General features: G+C 38.3%; 1 protein-coding gene across 1 annotated transcript in view; it reads right to left on the bottom strand.

The window, feature by feature from the left end:
* The window catches only part of ATP13A5 (ATPase 13A5), a 104,361-nt gene that overhangs the window by 76,066 nt on the left and 9,904 nt on the right, over positions 1 to 18,391 (bottom strand). The window contains exons 2-7 of the mRNA XM_026016473.2: positions 10,492 to 10,665; positions 9,663 to 9,809; positions 9,364 to 9,434; positions 9,183 to 9,263; positions 4,563 to 4,632; positions 982 to 1,116 (exon numbers count right to left, since the gene is read on the bottom strand). Coding sequence (XP_025872258.2) covers positions 982 to 1,116; positions 4,563 to 4,632; positions 9,183 to 9,263; positions 9,364 to 9,434; positions 9,663 to 9,809; positions 10,492 to 10,665 — 678 coding nt within the window. The remainder of the gene's footprint in view (positions 1 to 981; positions 1,117 to 4,562; positions 4,633 to 9,182; positions 9,264 to 9,363; positions 9,435 to 9,662; positions 9,810 to 10,491; positions 10,666 to 18,391) is intronic.

Below are 18,391 nucleotides of genomic sequence, written 5' to 3'. Positions count from 1 at the left end.
AAGAGCCAATATTAGACCTAATACTTGTTGAGTGACTGAAACAGACTTGGAATAAAAGATCCCTTTCAGTGGGACTTGTGCCAATGCTCCATGTCTGCCTTACTGACATGTGCCCAGAGCTTATTTTACCACCATCTAGAATCATCTCTCTTCTCACGCTTATGGTTTTGACTTCCATCCTCAGCTATGCTATTAGCTTTATACTGAGGAAATATGGCTCATACAGTAGAATATCATTTGAAGAGGAGCCAGAAGCCCTGACTCTCTCACAAACCCATGTTCTGACCTGAAACTAACTCCCTTGAATCTTAGTTTCCTTCCCTCTAGATGAGGGATGAAGTTTGAGCCAGTTCAGTAGTGCTGACAGAATGACACATTGTGCTGTGCCACCGCCCACAACCCCCCAGCCCCAACCCATATATACAAAGCTTAATTCCACACTCAAGTTTTCAAAAATATATAATAAATACAGCAAGACATCTTTTTGGGGTGGCCTCATGATTCAGTCTAATGACTCTTAAGCAAAGTAGAACATTTTCTAGAAAGATGCTGTGGGAAGCTGAGACTTGCAGAGGCTATGGAGTTATAAGTGATACTCAGCAAAATTCTTTTTCAGAATGCTTTGTTATATCATTTATAAGGCTTATTTTTTCTCAAAAAAAAAAAAAGCTTTAAATGGCTATACGATGAGCAATAATGGAAAGGTTCTACACTGGCATCATTAATCCATCAGAGTCTTCTCTTCCACTATACTCACCAACAGCCTCAGAGTCCTTCTGAACATAGTATGCCATTGAGCTTTCAGTTGATAATTTGGACTTTGCAATGACATTTTCATCCACCTGCTAGTCCTGAAGCACTCCTCCTGAGAACCCTCATTAAGTCCTTGCTTTTTCCTTTATGACATATTAACAAAGCAACTCTGCTCTCAGTGGAAACTCCAGAAGCTAAATAGAATCCCACTGTGATTTCAGCTCTTACCTGTCGCAAATCATACACACTTAAGACAATGGAGATAACAGACAAGATGATGATGGCCACAGAGTATTCTATGTAGCCTTGGGACAGCCACAAAGTTAGGGTAAAGGCTTGGAACACGTAGAATGGATTTAAAACCTGCAGGTACAAAAACAGCATTTGAGTTACTTGCATGGACCCTAGGGGCAATCAGGATGATATTTCTTTATAGAATTTTTTCCCCATTTTTTACAACACACAACAATCTCTAATATTTAAGAATTCACCTAGAACTCAATTTCAGTAGAGACAAGGTCAAGCACAGAGAATATGCCATGGTGGATGCCAAGTTGTGTTAAGCACTCAGAGCCTGGCCACAAAATGATCATTCTTATTTATTTTAAATTTTGAGAAGTATTTTAGGGGCCCCTGGGTGGTTCAGTTGGTTAAATGTCTGCCTTCAGCTCAGGTTGTGATCCGAGGATTCTGGGATGGAGCATCAGGTTCCCTGTTCAGTGGGGAGCCTTCTTCTCCACCTCCCTCACCCTCTCTTCCCTGCTGCTCCTCTCTCACTCACTCTTTTGTACACGTGTGAATAAATAAAAAATCTTTAAAAACAAAAAAAAAAAGAAAAAAATACTTTATCAATAAAAAAACTAATAATTTATTTTTTTAACCAATATTTACCCATAATGGAGGAGAACCATGATTTAGTCTCTTTTTAAAATGAACTTCAACTTTGACCATTTTTATTGCAGTTCCTTCTTCATGTGATCTCATGCCACAGATTGAATCAAGGTATGTGAGGAAAATACAAGACTGCACTTGTATCCAGGTCATTTAAAAATTACAGACTCTTCATGTCACAGGTCCTAGCAAGATGCTTTGAGAGTCAGGCAAGTCTGCATGGGCCTGACCTTGAGCAAGAAGGGACATGGTACCCAAAACTGGTGAAACCCATGGGCAGAATGTATTCCCAGGCCAGAGTGGGCCATCTGTGCATGTAGTTTTGGGTTTCTTTATAATATCTTTAACTTTTTTTATTCACTCAATTTTCCCCATTTTGGTCTTGCTGACACTATTAATAATGATGGCAGAGAGAGCAAACCTGAGGAGCTAGATGGAGTCATATGATGTATACACATAGTGTGAATCAAAGAGCCCATCTGAGAAAAAACAAGGATTATTTTCTTGGTGAAGTGCTCTTTATGATGATTATGAATTAGATGAAATATTACCTAAAACCAGTACCATTCATTTTTACCTCTACTTCTTATAATTTGCTAACATGTTAAATAAACTTCTCCTTTAGTCTCCAAGATGAACTGGCATCCGGTTAGTAAGTTAATACTTGGATATATATACCCTTGGATATATTTTGTACATTAACAAAGCTCATGTTCCTTAATGTTTCTTATTATTTCCATTGCAACATGCTTTCCTTACAAATTATAGCTCTTCTGTTTGTTTGGCATAAAATGCTCTAATTGTAGATTATGCACTAATGATAATATGATTTTGAGTTTATATAAACTCAGTAGAAAATTGTTTAAATACTTCTTGTATAGGAAACAACAAAATCATAATTAATTTAGCTCCCTTATTCAATATTCTTTTGAAACCAAATACAGAATAGTTTTACGTGCTTTTTTTTTTCCTACTAAAGGCCCAGTAACTAGGTAGAGAAAATATTACCACTCCTTTCAAAATAGACAAAATTGACACCTGGGGGAATCTTTGGCAGTTTGAAAATGAATAAAATTTTTAAAAAGCAGCCTGCTTTTTGGTAGTGGAGGAGATTGTGTGTATGTGGGAGCATGGGCTAAATGGGAAAATCTCAGTACCTTCTAATCAATTTTTTCTGTGAACCTTAGATTGCTTTAAAAAAAAGTATAATAAAACATTATTTTGAAAAACATGACTGGGATGCCTGGGTGACTCAGTGATTGAGCATCTGCCTTTGGCTCAAATAATGATCCCAGGGTCCTCGGATTGAGTCCCACATCCGGGTCCCCACAAGGATCCTGCTTCTCTCTCTGCCTATGTCTTTGCCTCTCTCTGTGTGTCTCTCATGAATAAATAAAGTCTTAAAAAAAACAAAAATAAAAACATAACCATGCTAAAGAAACAAAATGTCCATCATTATGAATTAGCAATAGACTAGAAACATGCAGCATGGAGTGAAGACTAGCACAATTGGCCCACTGGGTTCCACACAAGTACTAGACAATGATGGCTAGGAGCTTGGTGCCACAGGGAATAAGACCAACAGTTGCTCCACAATTGGCAGAGGCCAAACCAGGCTTGCTCCCCTGCCCCAGAGAAGAGGCCAAGAGAAATCACCACCAGCGACTGTTCCCTGGCAGAGGGCAGAGTGGGAAAGAACAGAGTTCATGGTGCAACTGTGAACTTGGCCAATGCAGCTGGCCCAAGGCCTATATCTCCTAGAACATCGGGGAACAGAGCCAGACACCCAGGAGAGGCCCTGGTTCTGAAATGGGAGCTATGGGGACTGTTAAGAGACAAACTCAGAGCCATACAGGATGGCAAGTGAAGACAAAGAGAAAGAGAGAAGTGATGGCAGGGGAAGTCCTGCTTCAGGGAGCTCACTGTTGCCACCACCACCACTAATAATAACTTCAGAGTACACTAAGAAAATATCCCACAATAAATAAATAAATAAACCCACTAACAAAGCAAAAAGTCATCCTTAAGAAAATCGATAGAGTAACATGAGAAAGACCAAACTAATACATTTAAAATAATCAAAAAGATCATAGAAGTAATAACATTACCCCCACCACCATTATAACCATCATCAAAAACTTAAGAAAACAAAACAAATGGAAAATTATAAAACAGAAACCTGTCTCTCACACTGGGAAGGGATTTTTTTTAAGTGGATTTACTTTAAAATAGGGAGTTATTGAAAAAGACCAGTTAGAAATCCTGGAATAGGGGTACCTGGGTGGCTCAGCTGGTTAGGTGTCTGACTCTTGATTTTGGCTCAGATCATGATCTCAGAGTCATGTGATCAAGCCCTGAGAAGGGCCCCACGCTTAGTGGGGAGTCTGCTTGGGATCCTCTCTCTCTCTCCCTTTGTCCCTCCCCCCACATGCTTTCTATCTCAAATAAATAAATCAATATTTTTAAAAATCCCGGAATAAGGGGCACCTGGGTAGCTCAGTTGGTTAAGCAGCTGCCTTCAGGTCAGGTCATGATCCCAGGGTCCTGGGATAGAGCCCCACATCAGGCTCCCTACTCACTGGGGAGTCTGCTCCTCCCTCTTCCTTTGCCCCTGCTTGTGCTTTCTTGCTCTCACTCTTTCTCTCAAATAAAGAAGTAAATAAAATCTATTTTTTAAAAAATCCCAGAATAAAAAAAAATATGTATTTATTGAAGTATCAAAAAGAAAAGAAAACCTCTATGGACAAGAAAAGCATAGACTAAAGACAACAGGGAATAACAAAAAGCAGTTATATGAAATACAGATTTTGTTCAGATCAAAGTATCCATGTGTTGCCTAAAATTCCCCTGAGTACCAGGAAGTAAAAAGTAAAGGACCAAAAAACATTTTTTTTTCAAAAACAGATGAAAATAGTTACCTGTTTAATAAGCAGCTTCCATATGGGCTGGATTCCTACCTCAATGGCATTGGGCCCGCACACTAATCTTCTGTAGGAGATTGATCACCTATTAGTGCCACATCTAAAATCTCATTGGTAAGTGAGTATAAGCCACACTAAGCAAAAGTCACTGCTCTACCCGTTAAGCACTTTGTGCCTTTAATCAAAAATTAATGCACAAATCCTAAAATATTAACATTTTTTAAAATGAAAGTGCATGATGGACAAAGTTGTTTTTTCAGTTAAAAAAATATCTTAAGTACAATGCAACTCAAGCATCAGACTGAAGTTAGTAAAGCATTTTGAGTTATTTTTGAAGTAATTGTATTCTAAGAACAGCTAAAAAGACACAGATGTAAAGATATTTCCTAGAATTCTCAGGCATTCTAGATTGTTCTTGATGTTAAATATCATCTCCATCTTACCTTGGTCTCTTCAGTACCTGGGGCAGGACTTTAATATGAAAATAAATACATGAATGAGTGAGCCAATGAACTGGAAGAGGATATATGGTCTTCACAGCTAAGCCTTTGTAATTCCACACATATGCATGTTCCAATAAGAATGTTGTATAGCATTTTACATGCAAAATTATCTCATTTAATTGTCACAATGGTCCACAGGAAAGGGCCAATATTCCCATTTTGCCAATGGGAAAAACTATCCTTTTGGGTGTTTTGCCGAAAGTATGCAGATCTAGTATTAATTGTGACAATACAACTTTTAAGCAGAGATGATTGTCAGAAATAGCACTTAACCTTTTATATGTATGACCCCTATAAGATTTCCTAGTATCATCTTTATTATAAAGAAAGCTGAAGTTCAGATAAAGTTGGCAACTGTCTCAGAATCTCAGAGCTGGAAAGACGTAAATCCAGGCTTCACACCCTGGTCTCCATGCCTCCACTTCACACTCAGTGAACATCAATGCTGCAATGTGCATGAGGGGTCCTTGGACTAAGGCATAACATAGCTGAGTCAAGGTTTGTCTGACTTCCAAGCCACATCTTTCCAAGTACAATTCCTGCTTGCATGGATGGGTCTGAGAGGACTCAAACCAAGATTTTCTGACTCCATGTGTGGAAACACTGAGGTGCAAGGATGCTGGAAGACAGAAAGGTCAAACAGCATACGCTGCTGGGTTGGGGATATCATGTGTCCCCAAATTTCACACTGGGAAGAGAACATAACCCAGGCCACTTTGATGCTCAGGATCTTCTCTGGAATACGTGGAAATAACCTGTTGTTGGCAAAGTGTCAGAACTTAAAGTGTCAGAACTTCTCAGAATCCTGAACTTGGTCTTCTTTCTTTCTCTCTTTCTTCCTTTCTCTCTCTCTCTCTCTCTTTCTGCTTGGAATGCCTTTCTCACTTTTCTCAATTTATAAAGGCCCTCTCAGCCTGTGAGAGTCAAATCTGATGATAAAGCCTAATGGCATAATTTGAGATCTAACAGACCTGGATTTGAATCCAGCTAAGCCTTTGCTGCTCGTTGGACCTGAAGCCAGATTCCCCTGCATCTTTGCATGGCTTACTCTCTCATTTCATTCAGGTCTCTGTTCAAATAGCACTTCCTTGTTGGAATTTTCCTTAACAATTCTATTGACAATAGCCACCCTGATACCCAACTCAGATTCTCTTTATCTCCTTACCCTATTTCATTTTTCTCTATAGTGTGCTGGTAATATGAATTTGCACTTTATTTTTTACATGTTAGTAGGCATACAAATAAGAGACGGTATCATTCACTATAATATAGACTTCTAGAGGACACTAATACATCTTGAATGCCTAAAACAGGGCCTAATACATATAATGCACTCAATAATTATTTGTTGAATGAATATGGGGTGAGCTTCCATTCCCTTATCTATAAGATGGGTTTGATAATACATTCCTGGTAAAATTGCTATCAGTAGTATATAATATAAACAAGAAAAGCATTTAGCACAAGTTCCAAGGACATGGCAAGTTCTCAATAAATGCCAGTTATCTTACAAGTCTTCCTTCGTCCCATAGGCACAATTAACCGTGTTTTTCTCTCCTCTGACATGCCTCCTTTTCTCAGTGATAGCAAGCACCTCTTTGAATTAGAGCATATAGTTATACGTGTTTCTTCTCAAGTTTCCTAGACCCTCTTCAATGGCAGGGATGGAGCTTTTTCAATTTTTTTTCTAGCATCTAGAGGCACACTGTATGACAGAGAATGTTTCCTAAGTATTGGAATTAATTAATGAAGACCTTTGTGACCCATGTCTACAATTACCTCTCCCCTAACAAGGCTGAAAACCCAGCTTACAGAACTACAGAAGCACACGGTTGTGGAAAGTCAGTTTAGAAAGAAACAAGGCCAGTGCCCGATGCTCTTCATCTCTTTCTGTCTGGTCAGATGGTTCCCAGTGTTACCATCAAAGGGAGCTCAGCTCCTGTGAGGACAGACTCAGCAGATTAATACATGACTATAGATTATCCTTTTTAGGAATTGTCTGGGCCACGTTTGGATCGCAGGAGCCTGGCATGCTCCTTGCTGGTTGGTCTTTTCCACTATCTCTTGCTGTAAGGTATTGGGTGTTTAGGATCATGTACTCATCTCAATCTGAACGCAAGCCAAGCAGGATTTTCAGGGACATTGACCAATGGCTGAGCAACCAGAAGTAATGGAAGGCTTGAAGCTGGGTTACATGAAGAAAGTTCCAGGGAACAGAGGAGATAACACATTCTGACTAAAAATCTGATAAGCTTTCGAGGAAAGAAAAGAGGCCCTGGATTTTTTCTGGGAGGCCTTTCAGAACTAAATAGGCTGAACAAAATTATGTAAACTTGCCTTAATATTCAGAACTATCCCTTAGGGGATAATTTCTTTGGAGGCAGAAGGTCCCTCTCTAAAAGAGATTGAAATATATCTTAACAGGGAAGCTATGGAGGGCATTTCAGGGTTGGCTATGACCTACAGTTGAAGGATCACTGAGCTTTCCTGCAACCATTCCATAATAGTAAATCTGCTGGGATATATTTATTTCTGAAAAATCAAACATGAATGACTAGGAATACTTTCATCTGGGATGGTCTATGTCACATTTCAATTTGATTATTTGTTCATTCATTCATTTAACAATTTATTTGTGATACAATGGTGGAGAATATGTTGTGTGCTGGGAACTTTAGACTCCAGATAGTGAAGAATAGAGTAGGGGTCCTCAAGGAGGTAGGAGGACCATGTCAGAATCACTGGTGAGCTTTTTCAAACCACACATGACCATTCTGACTCCATTCTGATAAGCCACCAATGGAGTCCTTGGCAGGGAGGGACACCTGAAGTCTTTTAAATAGTTAATGCTAAGCCAGGGAGTTCTGGCATGACCCACTTCCATGAACCGTGGAATGTTTAGAGAGCAGGCTTATGGAATTAGAAAAAGTTCCCATTAGTATTTATGAATGAATAAAGATAGGAGTAGGGAACGTTCTAGAACATTTTTATTCCTGAGGCCCTCTGAAAATCCCTCTTCAGGATAATGTTATCTCTCCTCATGTCCTGATTTGCCTTTTTGCTACTGAAAAGTGACAGTGACATAAATACGTGCATTTTCCGTCTCTGCCTGGCTAATAGGAAGCCTAAAGAGAACACTGTATTTAGATTTTGTGGCTTTTCATTATGAGAGAGTTTTGTGTCTCTCCTCCCTTTATTTCTTCATGCTTTTCATGAAGGCAAGCTCAAATCTATTTAGAAAACTAATCCAATACCATGCAACCAACCAGTCCATCAATCACATTTATTTAAAAAAAAAAAAAAGCCCTCATCTTACACTAAAAAATTAAGGAGTGTGGGAATAGTTCACATTCTACTTGCTCCCTTTACTGTCCAACTAAAAAAGCCCATAAATAAAATCTGCCTATATATTTATAAGGAAATTATCTCCTCTATTCTTCATATTTGGGAAACTATACTCTTTGTCTTGCTTATTAGGTTGCCAAGCTCTTTATTGCATGGACTAGATTTAAATTTAATTATGTATGATGTTTATTAAAGCTTGGCACTTGATAAATAAGGACAAACATGAGGTAGTCACACTGATGGGCAATCTTTCCTGTGGAAATGGTGTCCTAGGCAAAAGCCAAGTATATCTACAGTAACCAACTAAATTTCCTAACTAGATCAATCCTTTGCTTGTCTGGTGCTTAATGCTATCAAACCAGTATGTTTTTAGTGACTTTGAAAACATTTTGTGTTCCAGCGTATTAAGTATTGCATCTGAAATGCAGTCATAATATTGTCTTTCTGTCTCTCAGAGGATTTGGAGGATGATGAAGCAGATGTCTATGAAATGACTCAAGATTTTTTGAGGAAAGAATAAAAAAGGCAACACAGAGGAGACCGTTTCACAGTCCTGAGGGAAAAGATCAGATATTACCTGATTGGTTTTCCTTTTTAATAAGTTTGCCTAAGATTAAAACAACTTAAAATATGTCTTTGTGTCTGGTAAATAAACTGGAATTATATGAGGTTGATGAAACATTATGCCAACAGTTCACTGATCATAAGCCATTTGATATCTCAATTTCTTCTGGCAGAGTTCACTCTCAGGGAGTGTCGCAAACCCTACCTGACCTCTTGTTCTTCACTGGTCAGGCCCAGTCCAAATGTGTGGTAGATGTCGTGGCAGGAGTTGCTGTCTTCTAGTAGCCTAGAATGTCAGGACAGGAAGCTTCTTTAGTTCATGGCACTCAACAAATCAGTGTTTTTCCTTCATATCTTGATGAATGCTGAGAAGAAGTCAAACTTACCCAACTTTCTGAAACTTCTTCTCAGAGTAGTTCCAAACATACCTGATTTTCTGCACTTGGACACATTGCAGCTGCAATTACAAATGTGATAGAACAGGTGTTATTCACAAAGTAAAGCCCATCAGGGGAGGTGAGGGCTATTTGGCACTAGTCCCTATGTCGTGCTCACTTTCCTTAATACCTTGTTGTAATTCCCAGCCCAGCACTGTGACATTCAGAACTTCCATCCAGTGAACACTTACATTATCCCTTTTTTTAAAAAAAAAAAATGCCATTACATTGCACTCAAAATTACTTACCTTTAATTCTGGCTTCAGTACGGCTTGGTTAATGACAGAGTGGCGGTCAGCCACTAGGGGTTCTTCTGGATTCTTGCTTATAGGAAACTTTAGTGTGGATAAGTAGAGGCATACAACCTTCTTCCTCATATACCTTTGAAATTTATCCTACAGAAAACAATCTAGCCAATGAAATTCTCAAATGTTATTTATTTAATAAGACAATCAACCAAATATCTACCTAGACCAGTGATTCCCAAAGTTTCAGCTATAGACAAGAGCATCAGTATTATCTTGGAACTTGCTAGAAATGCAAATTCTCAACCCCACCACAAGCCTACTGAATCAGAAATTCTGGGGTGAGGTCAGCAGGCCATGTTTTAAGAATCATTCCAGGTAACTGATTTGCACTAAAATCTGAACCACTGTGCTAGAGCATGAAGAGAAAGGCATGCTTTACAGGAAAGTTTTATATCCAGAAAATATTTTCCAGTTATCTTAAAAATGACATTTAGGTGTTTAAAATGTCTACTTTCCCCTCAAAATATGTATTCTTAAAAACCTGAACTATCCTTCCTGTGTTACGTCTTTAAGAATTATAACACTGACAGTCCCTGCTAATATAATGGCTAAAGGCATTGAGAATTAGTCTGACATGGTAGAAATTTCCCCAGGGTGACACGGAGGGAATGTCCTTTCTTCTTGAGTCAAACTAAGAGATGGCAAGTAGGTTCACATATAGTTTTGCCATCTCCAATTTGGGGACAAGAAAACACTTAAAGAAAGATCTACTCTAGAATGCCAGCCAGTCATTGGTTGTGCCACCAATGCAATGCTGAAGGGCTCTCACCGTTGTTTTTAGCAAAACAGTGTCTGCTTCCTGCAAGGGGCATGGGATACAGTTGGCCCACACCCTCCACTGGGGTTTCCAGTAGAACACCAGCAGAAGAAACCCACAAGTCAGTATGGATGTTACAAGGCAGAGGGCTCTGCGTAGATTCTGGGTCCGGTAACCAAACACCTCCTGTAATGTAAATAAAACATGACTCTATTTTTCTTTTTTCACATAAACACACTATTTCATTCCAAGAAACACAAGCTTTAAACACAGCGATATTAGTTGGGAAGGAAATCTGGTTTTGGCTAGTTGAATCAGATTGATTGCTTACAGCTGTCAGCTGATATCATAAAAAAAAAAGGACTCATTTTGCTACCCTGGCATATATAACTAAAACATTAGACAGGAGGAGCAAGGACCAAGTTGACTTATTTGGTTGTAAATACTGTCAAGAGTCACCCCATGTTTTGGACCAGATTTACTTTTTTTAGGTATAAGGGTTTTTTTTTTTTTTTAAGATTTATTTATTTATTCATGAGAGACACACAGAGAGGCAGAGACACAGGCAGAGGGAGAAGCAGGCTCCCTGTGAGGAATCCGATGCAGGTCTTGATCCTAGGACCCCGAGATGATGACCCAAGTCGAAGGCAGACGCCCAATTGCTAAGCCACCCAGGCGTCTCTAGGTATAAGGTCTCAAAAATATTATTAATGTAAACTTACTGGAGGAAGATGATACAATGGGTGCAATAATAGAAATCAAGAGATTATCTGTGGACATGAAGTACTTTCAAAAGACCACTGATAGGAATTTACCCTGACAGTAACATGCTGAAATGTAGTTGGTGTTATCCTGAATGGAGTGAAGACTTTGAGGTGTGGTTTTAGGGGTACCACATAGCCAAAAACAATTGATTCTTTTATTTCAAGCCAATTTCTAGTTTCCATCCATCTTCCAAAATCAAGTTTCATAGCACTGGCTTTTAAATTTCAAAAACTAGACTTTTAGTGTACTTGAAAGACCCAGAAGAATGTTGATTATGAATGATAGTATTACTATATTATTTTTTTACGTTCTGCTGTTATTTGTTTATGCATTTTTTGAATATATTCGGATTCTGAATTCCTATGTCCAGATCACAGAGATGCAATGTCAAGAAAAAAGTTTTTTTTTCTGAGTTTCTATGGCATTTTGAATGATAGAATCTTTTTAATTTAATGCCAAGTTAGAACATGTTATAACAAATCTCTTGGCTTAATATTTTTGAAAAGTTTTCATTTTTGAGATCGTCATTTTCATTAGTTTTTTTCTAGTAAAGAACTCTGTGGTAGATTAAGATTTTAATAATAGTTGTTGAAAGTAATCCTTAAGCATAATGAAAAGGTCACAGGCAGCAAAAATGTAAATTTGAGTCACTGCTCTACTAGTTATCGGTTATGTGACCTTAAGTAAATCATATCACCTCTAGAGAATCCCAATTTATTCCTTTACAAAACAATTAGAAATACATGCCTTACAGGGTGCTTGTGCTCAAATGAGATAATGTCTCCTTAAGTGCTCTGCAAAGTAATTACAATTTTAAGAGTTCCTTTCCAGTGCTCCTCAGTATTATCATACACCTGGGAAAAAATGTTCATTAAGTTTACTGATGCAGCCACTCTATTTTGAGATTATTCATGATGAGGTTTAAATGTAACTTAACAATGTGTTCACTCTGGTTCTAAAGCACATTTTCAGTTGGGTCTCCTTTCTCCCTTCCTACTTTCCTTCTGATTCTATAAACCAGTTTTAGTTTTATCTCTGAATGATAGTTTTATTAGACTCCAATAAACTGTATATGCCAGTTCACATATTATGTTATAAATATGCATTATTTTACTAAGTTATTCATGGGAGCTTATAGCCAAAGTGTTCAAAATTGAAGCAAAATCGTTTGGAATTTTAGGCCAGCTTGTAGCTGAAAAAGCACATTGCAAATGCCTCCCCCCCCCTTTTTTTTGTTAACTTACATACCACAATGGCATGGGTAATCATAATTCTGACGCCCTTTCAGTTCTTTTCTATACAATATTTTTTTACTGAACTGACAGTGCCAGCAAGATGGCAATAAAATCACTACGACTACATACTGCTAATAACCTCATAAATTGGAATAATTCTTTAGAGAAAGCAAGGTGAAAAATTATATCAAGATTTATAAAGATGTTTCTATCTCTTGAATCAGTAATGCCACGCTTGGAAATACACCCTAAGGAAATAATACACAAAGTAGAAAATGATGTGTATAATGATGTTTCATACAGTATGGTCTGTAATAGCAAAGTTATTGGAAGAACCAAATGATAGCTAATGGTTCGGCAAGATGTGAAATATCAAAACAATGGGCTATGGTGGCACCATTAACAAGAAAATGTGTGAAGTCAATGTAGAAATATGGGCCATTCTACGATATGATATTAAGTGAAGAAAAAGACAAAGAATAGATAGAACAGATGGGAAAAAATAGTAACTTTAACCCAACAATATCTGTAATTACACTATACATAAATGACATTAATATTATGATTGAAAACAAAGATTGCCAGATCAGATAATAAAAAACTCACTATATGTTGTTTACAAGAGACATCTTTAAATACAAAGAAGCAAATAGATTAAAGGAGAAAGAAAGGGAAATGAACAATGCAAAGACTAACAAAGGAGAACTAGTATAGCTAGGCTAATGTCAGACAAAAGAGACTTTACTTTTTTTTAAAGGTTTTAGTTATATATTTCTTTGTTTTTTTTTAAGATTTTATTTCTATTTATTTATTCATGAGAGACACAGAGAAGCAGAGGGAGAAGCATGCTCCATGCAGGGAGCCTAATGTGGGACTCGATCCTAGAACTCCAGGATCACATGCTGAGCCAAAGAAAGGCAAGTGCTTAGCTTCTGAGCTACTCAGGTGTCCCAAGATTTTATTTATTTATTTGACAGAGAGAGAGAAAGAGAGAGAGAGAGAATAAGCTGGGGGAGCAGCAGGCAGAGTGAGAGGGAGAAGCAGGCTCTCCACCCAGCAGGGAGCCCAATGTGGGGGCTTGATCCCAGGGTCCTAGCATCATGACCTGAGCTGAAGGCAGTAAATTTTGAGAAGTAAATGAAAATAGAGAAGAGCAAGAGAATTTCTGTGGGAAATGGAAGGAAGTTTTGATAACCTGGAAAGACTATAGCCTCTCGATGTGGATGATTGGGAAATGCTGATTTCCACTGAGCAGAGACAAAAATCACATCCCTAATAATCAATAAAGGGGAAATGGTTTCTGTGAAAGACCCTGCTTATGGTTGGGGACGGCTCAATTAAAATGTCAGCAGATTTTTTTCCCCGTCTGTTAAAAAATAGTAAGTAGATAGATAGATAGATATAAAAGAACTTATAAATGTCAGAGTAGCTTTCAGAAACATGAAGCTCCTTGAGCAAAGACGAATAGAAACAATATTTTTGCTTCCTTGACAAATTGGCTCCATAAACCTTGGTACATATCCTTTCCATCATTTCTGAGTTTTCCCAAGGGTTACATGCTAGACAGGGACTTGAGGTTTTGGTTAAGAGAATCATTCTTTAATCTGGCATTCTTTTACTCAAATACTCTCAGTCAGCTTGCCAATATTTGTGTAATTTGAGTTTATCACAGTGTATGTTTCCATTTTCACTCAATTAATCTCAAGTATAATTTGAGTGTTCTAAGTGATTATTCTTCTGATGCAATAAGAGTCACTCAGATTTCTCCAAAGCATTAAACACCCATGGTAAGATCCACCAAGATGTGCAGAGTAGAGGAGGGAACCAGGAGCAATATGTGTACAGTAAGAAGATAAGTAGAATCTAGAGGTCTTGTAGATGTAAAGACACTGGGAACAGAGAGAGGGAGGATCAGAATCTCAAACCCACTACTCATGGTTCCTTGCAGTAAAGTGGGTTTTGCCACTTACTAGTTATTGTGATCTCGGGATTTAACTTCTCTAAATCTGTTTCCATCTCTGTACTCCAGATATAATAGCATACACCTGGAAGCATAGTTGTGAAGATTAAGTAGAGGTGTAAGGTGTTGTGCACAAAGGAAGCTTTCAATCAATGTTAGCAGGTGGCTTGGTAATGTGTTCAGCCAAAGGTGGAGAGAGTTTTTAGTTTTGAGTGGCAATATACTGAAGCAAGGTGGGTAATAGAAACAGGCTAGTTCCATGGGGTGACGAACACCGATCTGCCACCAATTAGTTGAGTTAAATTGGAGAGGTGTTGCACCATCTACACGTAGACTTTAATTGTACTCTCTCTAAACAGTCCCCTTACTTTTTTGTTTCCTGCTAAAATTCAGTAATCCCAGTACCAGGAGAGGTACCACATCTCTAATAGTCTGCTCATAGGTCCAAAGTACAGAGAAAGTTGCTCGGATTAGGAGTAATAATAAAATATGCACATGCCTTTCAACAGAGGCTGTTGCTGAAGGTCACAATTTAGAGCCTATCCAGACCTCAGCACAGCCTCTTTTCTTTATACCCCACCCTATTGCCTTCAAGAAGCTCTCAGTTCTGTTCTTCCATCACTTATTAGTTAATGGGATTTGGGTAAATGATTTGAATTCACTAAATTTTAGGTTTCTCATGTGAAAAATGTGGCTGGTTGTAAAATGCAAAGTAGTAGTCTGGTATAGCAGTTAAAAGCTGGGGATATGGGATGAGAAAACCCAGTTCAAATCATACAGCTACCGCTTAACCAGATATAAGACTTTGGACAATCCAGTTTATTTTTTCTGGTGATCTGATTTCCTCTTCCATAAATGAAAATGATATGAACCTTCCAGGGTTGTTGTAAGAAGCTAATGAGTTAATGCATGCAAAGCATTTAGCACAGTTCCTGAAATAAATTTTGAGTGTGCAAGATACATTAACAGTTAATATTAGCTTGACTAATATACAGTTGGACAAAATTTCAGTAGATTAAAAGTGGCTAGTCCCATCAGAGTCATTGTGAAACGATTCAACCACAGGCAGCATTCAGAACTAAATCTTATTTGGGAAAAACGTAAGTTGTATTTCTAAAAGTGATTGATCCAATGGCTTAAATGGAATCTTTGCTTTTCCCACAGAGCACCAATTTTCAAAATCAAAGTCAAACACAGGCCAAAAAGAAAACTGCTCACCTTTGTAATACATAACACTGAGAGAGGGCTTTAAAAAAATGATTTTATTTATTTATTTGAGAGAGAGATAATGAGAGGGAAAGGGAGAAGCAGACTCCCCGCAGAGCAGCGACCCCCCCCCCCCACCGCCCCAACACCCTGGGATCATGACCTGAACAAAAGACAGATGCTTAACTAACTGAGCCAGCCAGTCATCTTGGAGAAGGGCTTTAAGATAAACACCAAATTGATTCAAAGATTAATGAGCTTAGTAACTATATATAGATGTAAGAGGGCGTGCACACACACGGACCCCAATACAACCATCTTTGCTTGTACAGGAAGGACACCGTGTAATAGGGGATCCTCCCTCCCAACATGATGTGACTTTGTATCTGTTACTTAACTGAGCCTCATTTTCTCAGTGTAAAATGGCTATCAGACTGCTAGCTCATAGCGGTTGAGTACATCCATACATGGAGTGCGAGTATCTAAGATAATTTTAAAATCATTTTCCTTTCTTTCTTTTGTTAACAGGTAGCTCTTAAGAGTTACCATCAGAGATGGAACTAAGATTGGCCAAATTCCTTAGGAAAGGTGTTACAGGGTGCAGTTTAAGCTAAACATTGTTTCTTCCTAAAATTCTCTTTAAGAAGGATCCTCTTAGTTGTGTGGAACCACCTCCTCGACTCTGCTGGTCTTTATTCCTGAATTTCCGTTGCATTGCAGCACTAGCATTTGTGCACGACTGGCCTTGTGAACAGGTCCTTTTGCATTTCTGTAAATCTTTTTATTCCTATATTCACCCTTAATTTGTTCACCTAACTATTTGCTGCATACCCACCGTGCACAGGCACAGTAGTGTGGATCTTTTTGGGCGCAGTTCATAACACACTGAGTGACTCGAACCAACACTCTTGCAGCACAAGGCTGTAAAGTACCTACTCAACCAAGATGGGACATAAATACCTCTCAGCACTGTAATTGCCTTCTGTGAATGGTGATGCCAGATTTTTGCTGTGAAATTTTAGGCTTTTCCATGGGTGGGTATTCCAATAGCCTTAGAGGAAGTGAGCTCTTTGTGGGTAAGCATCAAATGTTTATAAAGTCCCTTGAATCATGGCCAAGGAGATATTATCTCTGAGTCCTTTGATGGGGCAAGAGTTCATCATGTTTGTTTTCTTCTTCTTCTTTTTTTTCCCAAATAATCACAGCATCAAGTTTCTATTCATTATTCACAATCTACCTTTTGTTGTCTTTATCTGTATGTGCCAAATTGTGTTCCTTAATGTGTTCCATGGGAGGAGGTTCTTACAACTCTGTCATATATCAAGTTTTTTTCTTTAATGTTAGAATAATAGTGTCTCTGGTTAATGGATCACGTTAGTACGGTCATTGTTCCTCACCCTTCTATTACTGCTTTGGTTTGGCCACATGGAGTCATTTGTGTTAGTAATCATCACTAATCACCAAGCATTGGTGGGTGTAGCTTCATATATCTTCTCCTGCATTCATACCATGGAGTGTCCTTTGAGTAGGGGAAGAAAATGTCTTGGACTGCTTCCACTTTTGTCCACTTGGCAATGAGAACTAACCTTCCTCAAGCATTTAGGTATCATTCAGTCATCATAACCTACTCCATGAAATAGCATAGTTATTTATGAAAATACTTATTAGTAATGTCATAATTATAATAATAATTAATATTAAATAATACTATAATAATTAGTATTATAATTGATAGTATTGATAAATCCCTCTAAATACACTATTATTTATAGGTCAAAAAACTGAGTCTTGAGGATGTTCAAAGTAATTGCTGAAATAGTTCAACATCTTAAATCTTCCCCTATGCTTTCTTCCTGGAATAAGAAAGGCCCTTTCCTCTTTAGCAATGTGAATCAAAACCCAGTACCAAGCAGATGGGAATATTATCACTCTCAGCTACACGCATTCCCATAAAATCAACTACTCTAACAAAAGTACTAACATGTGGTCTCCCTGGAAGTAAAAGTGCACCTAAGGACCTTCTTTTGATGCAGCCAGGGGCAAGAGAGCAGCAGTAAGTATGGGTCCAAAGGTAATGAGATGCATGGGTTAATCAGCAGGGACAATTTCGAGAGCCAGAATTTGCCTCAGATCAAGCACATGGGACAACATAGCATGTTCTGTTAAAGCTTATTTCTGGAATAAGAGCATCACCAAACAAGAGAAGTATCTAAGAGATTATTTGGTTCAAATTCCTTCCTGAAAAAAATAGGTATAGACCATCTTATGCCAGTGAGTGCCTAATGTCTGTTTAAGACAGGCTACTTGCTAATTTATAGGGTATACTTTCTCTTGTTGGGCAGCTGTGGTGCATTAGTTTTCTCTCTCTCTTCTTTCTTTCTTTCTTTCTTTCTTTCTTTCTTTCTTTCTTTCCTTTCTTTCTTTTGAAGATTTTATTTATTTATTTATTTACTTACTTACTTACTTATTTATTTAAGAGAGAGATAACACAACCAGGGGAGTGGGGAACAGAGAGGGAGTAACAGACTCCCCACTGAGCAGGAAGCCTGACGTAGGGCTCTATCCCTGGACCCCAGGATCATGACCTGAGCCAAAGGTAGACACTTAACCGACTGAGCCACCCAGGTGCCCCAGTGCATTAGTTTTCTATTGCTGCATGGCAGACAGAGTGGCTTAAAACAGCACAAATTTATTTCCTCACAGTTCTGTGGGTCAGGAGTCTTATTAGCTGCATCATTTGCTCAGT

This window comes from Vulpes vulpes, chromosome 3 (genome assembly GCF_048418805.1).
Source record: "Vulpes vulpes isolate BD-2025 chromosome 3, VulVul3, whole genome shotgun sequence".
Lineage (NCBI taxonomy): Eukaryota > Metazoa > Chordata > Mammalia > Carnivora > Canidae > Vulpes > Vulpes vulpes.
The sequence above is the reverse complement of the archived record's forward strand: the minus strand, read 5'-3'. Positions and strand labels throughout refer to the sequence as shown.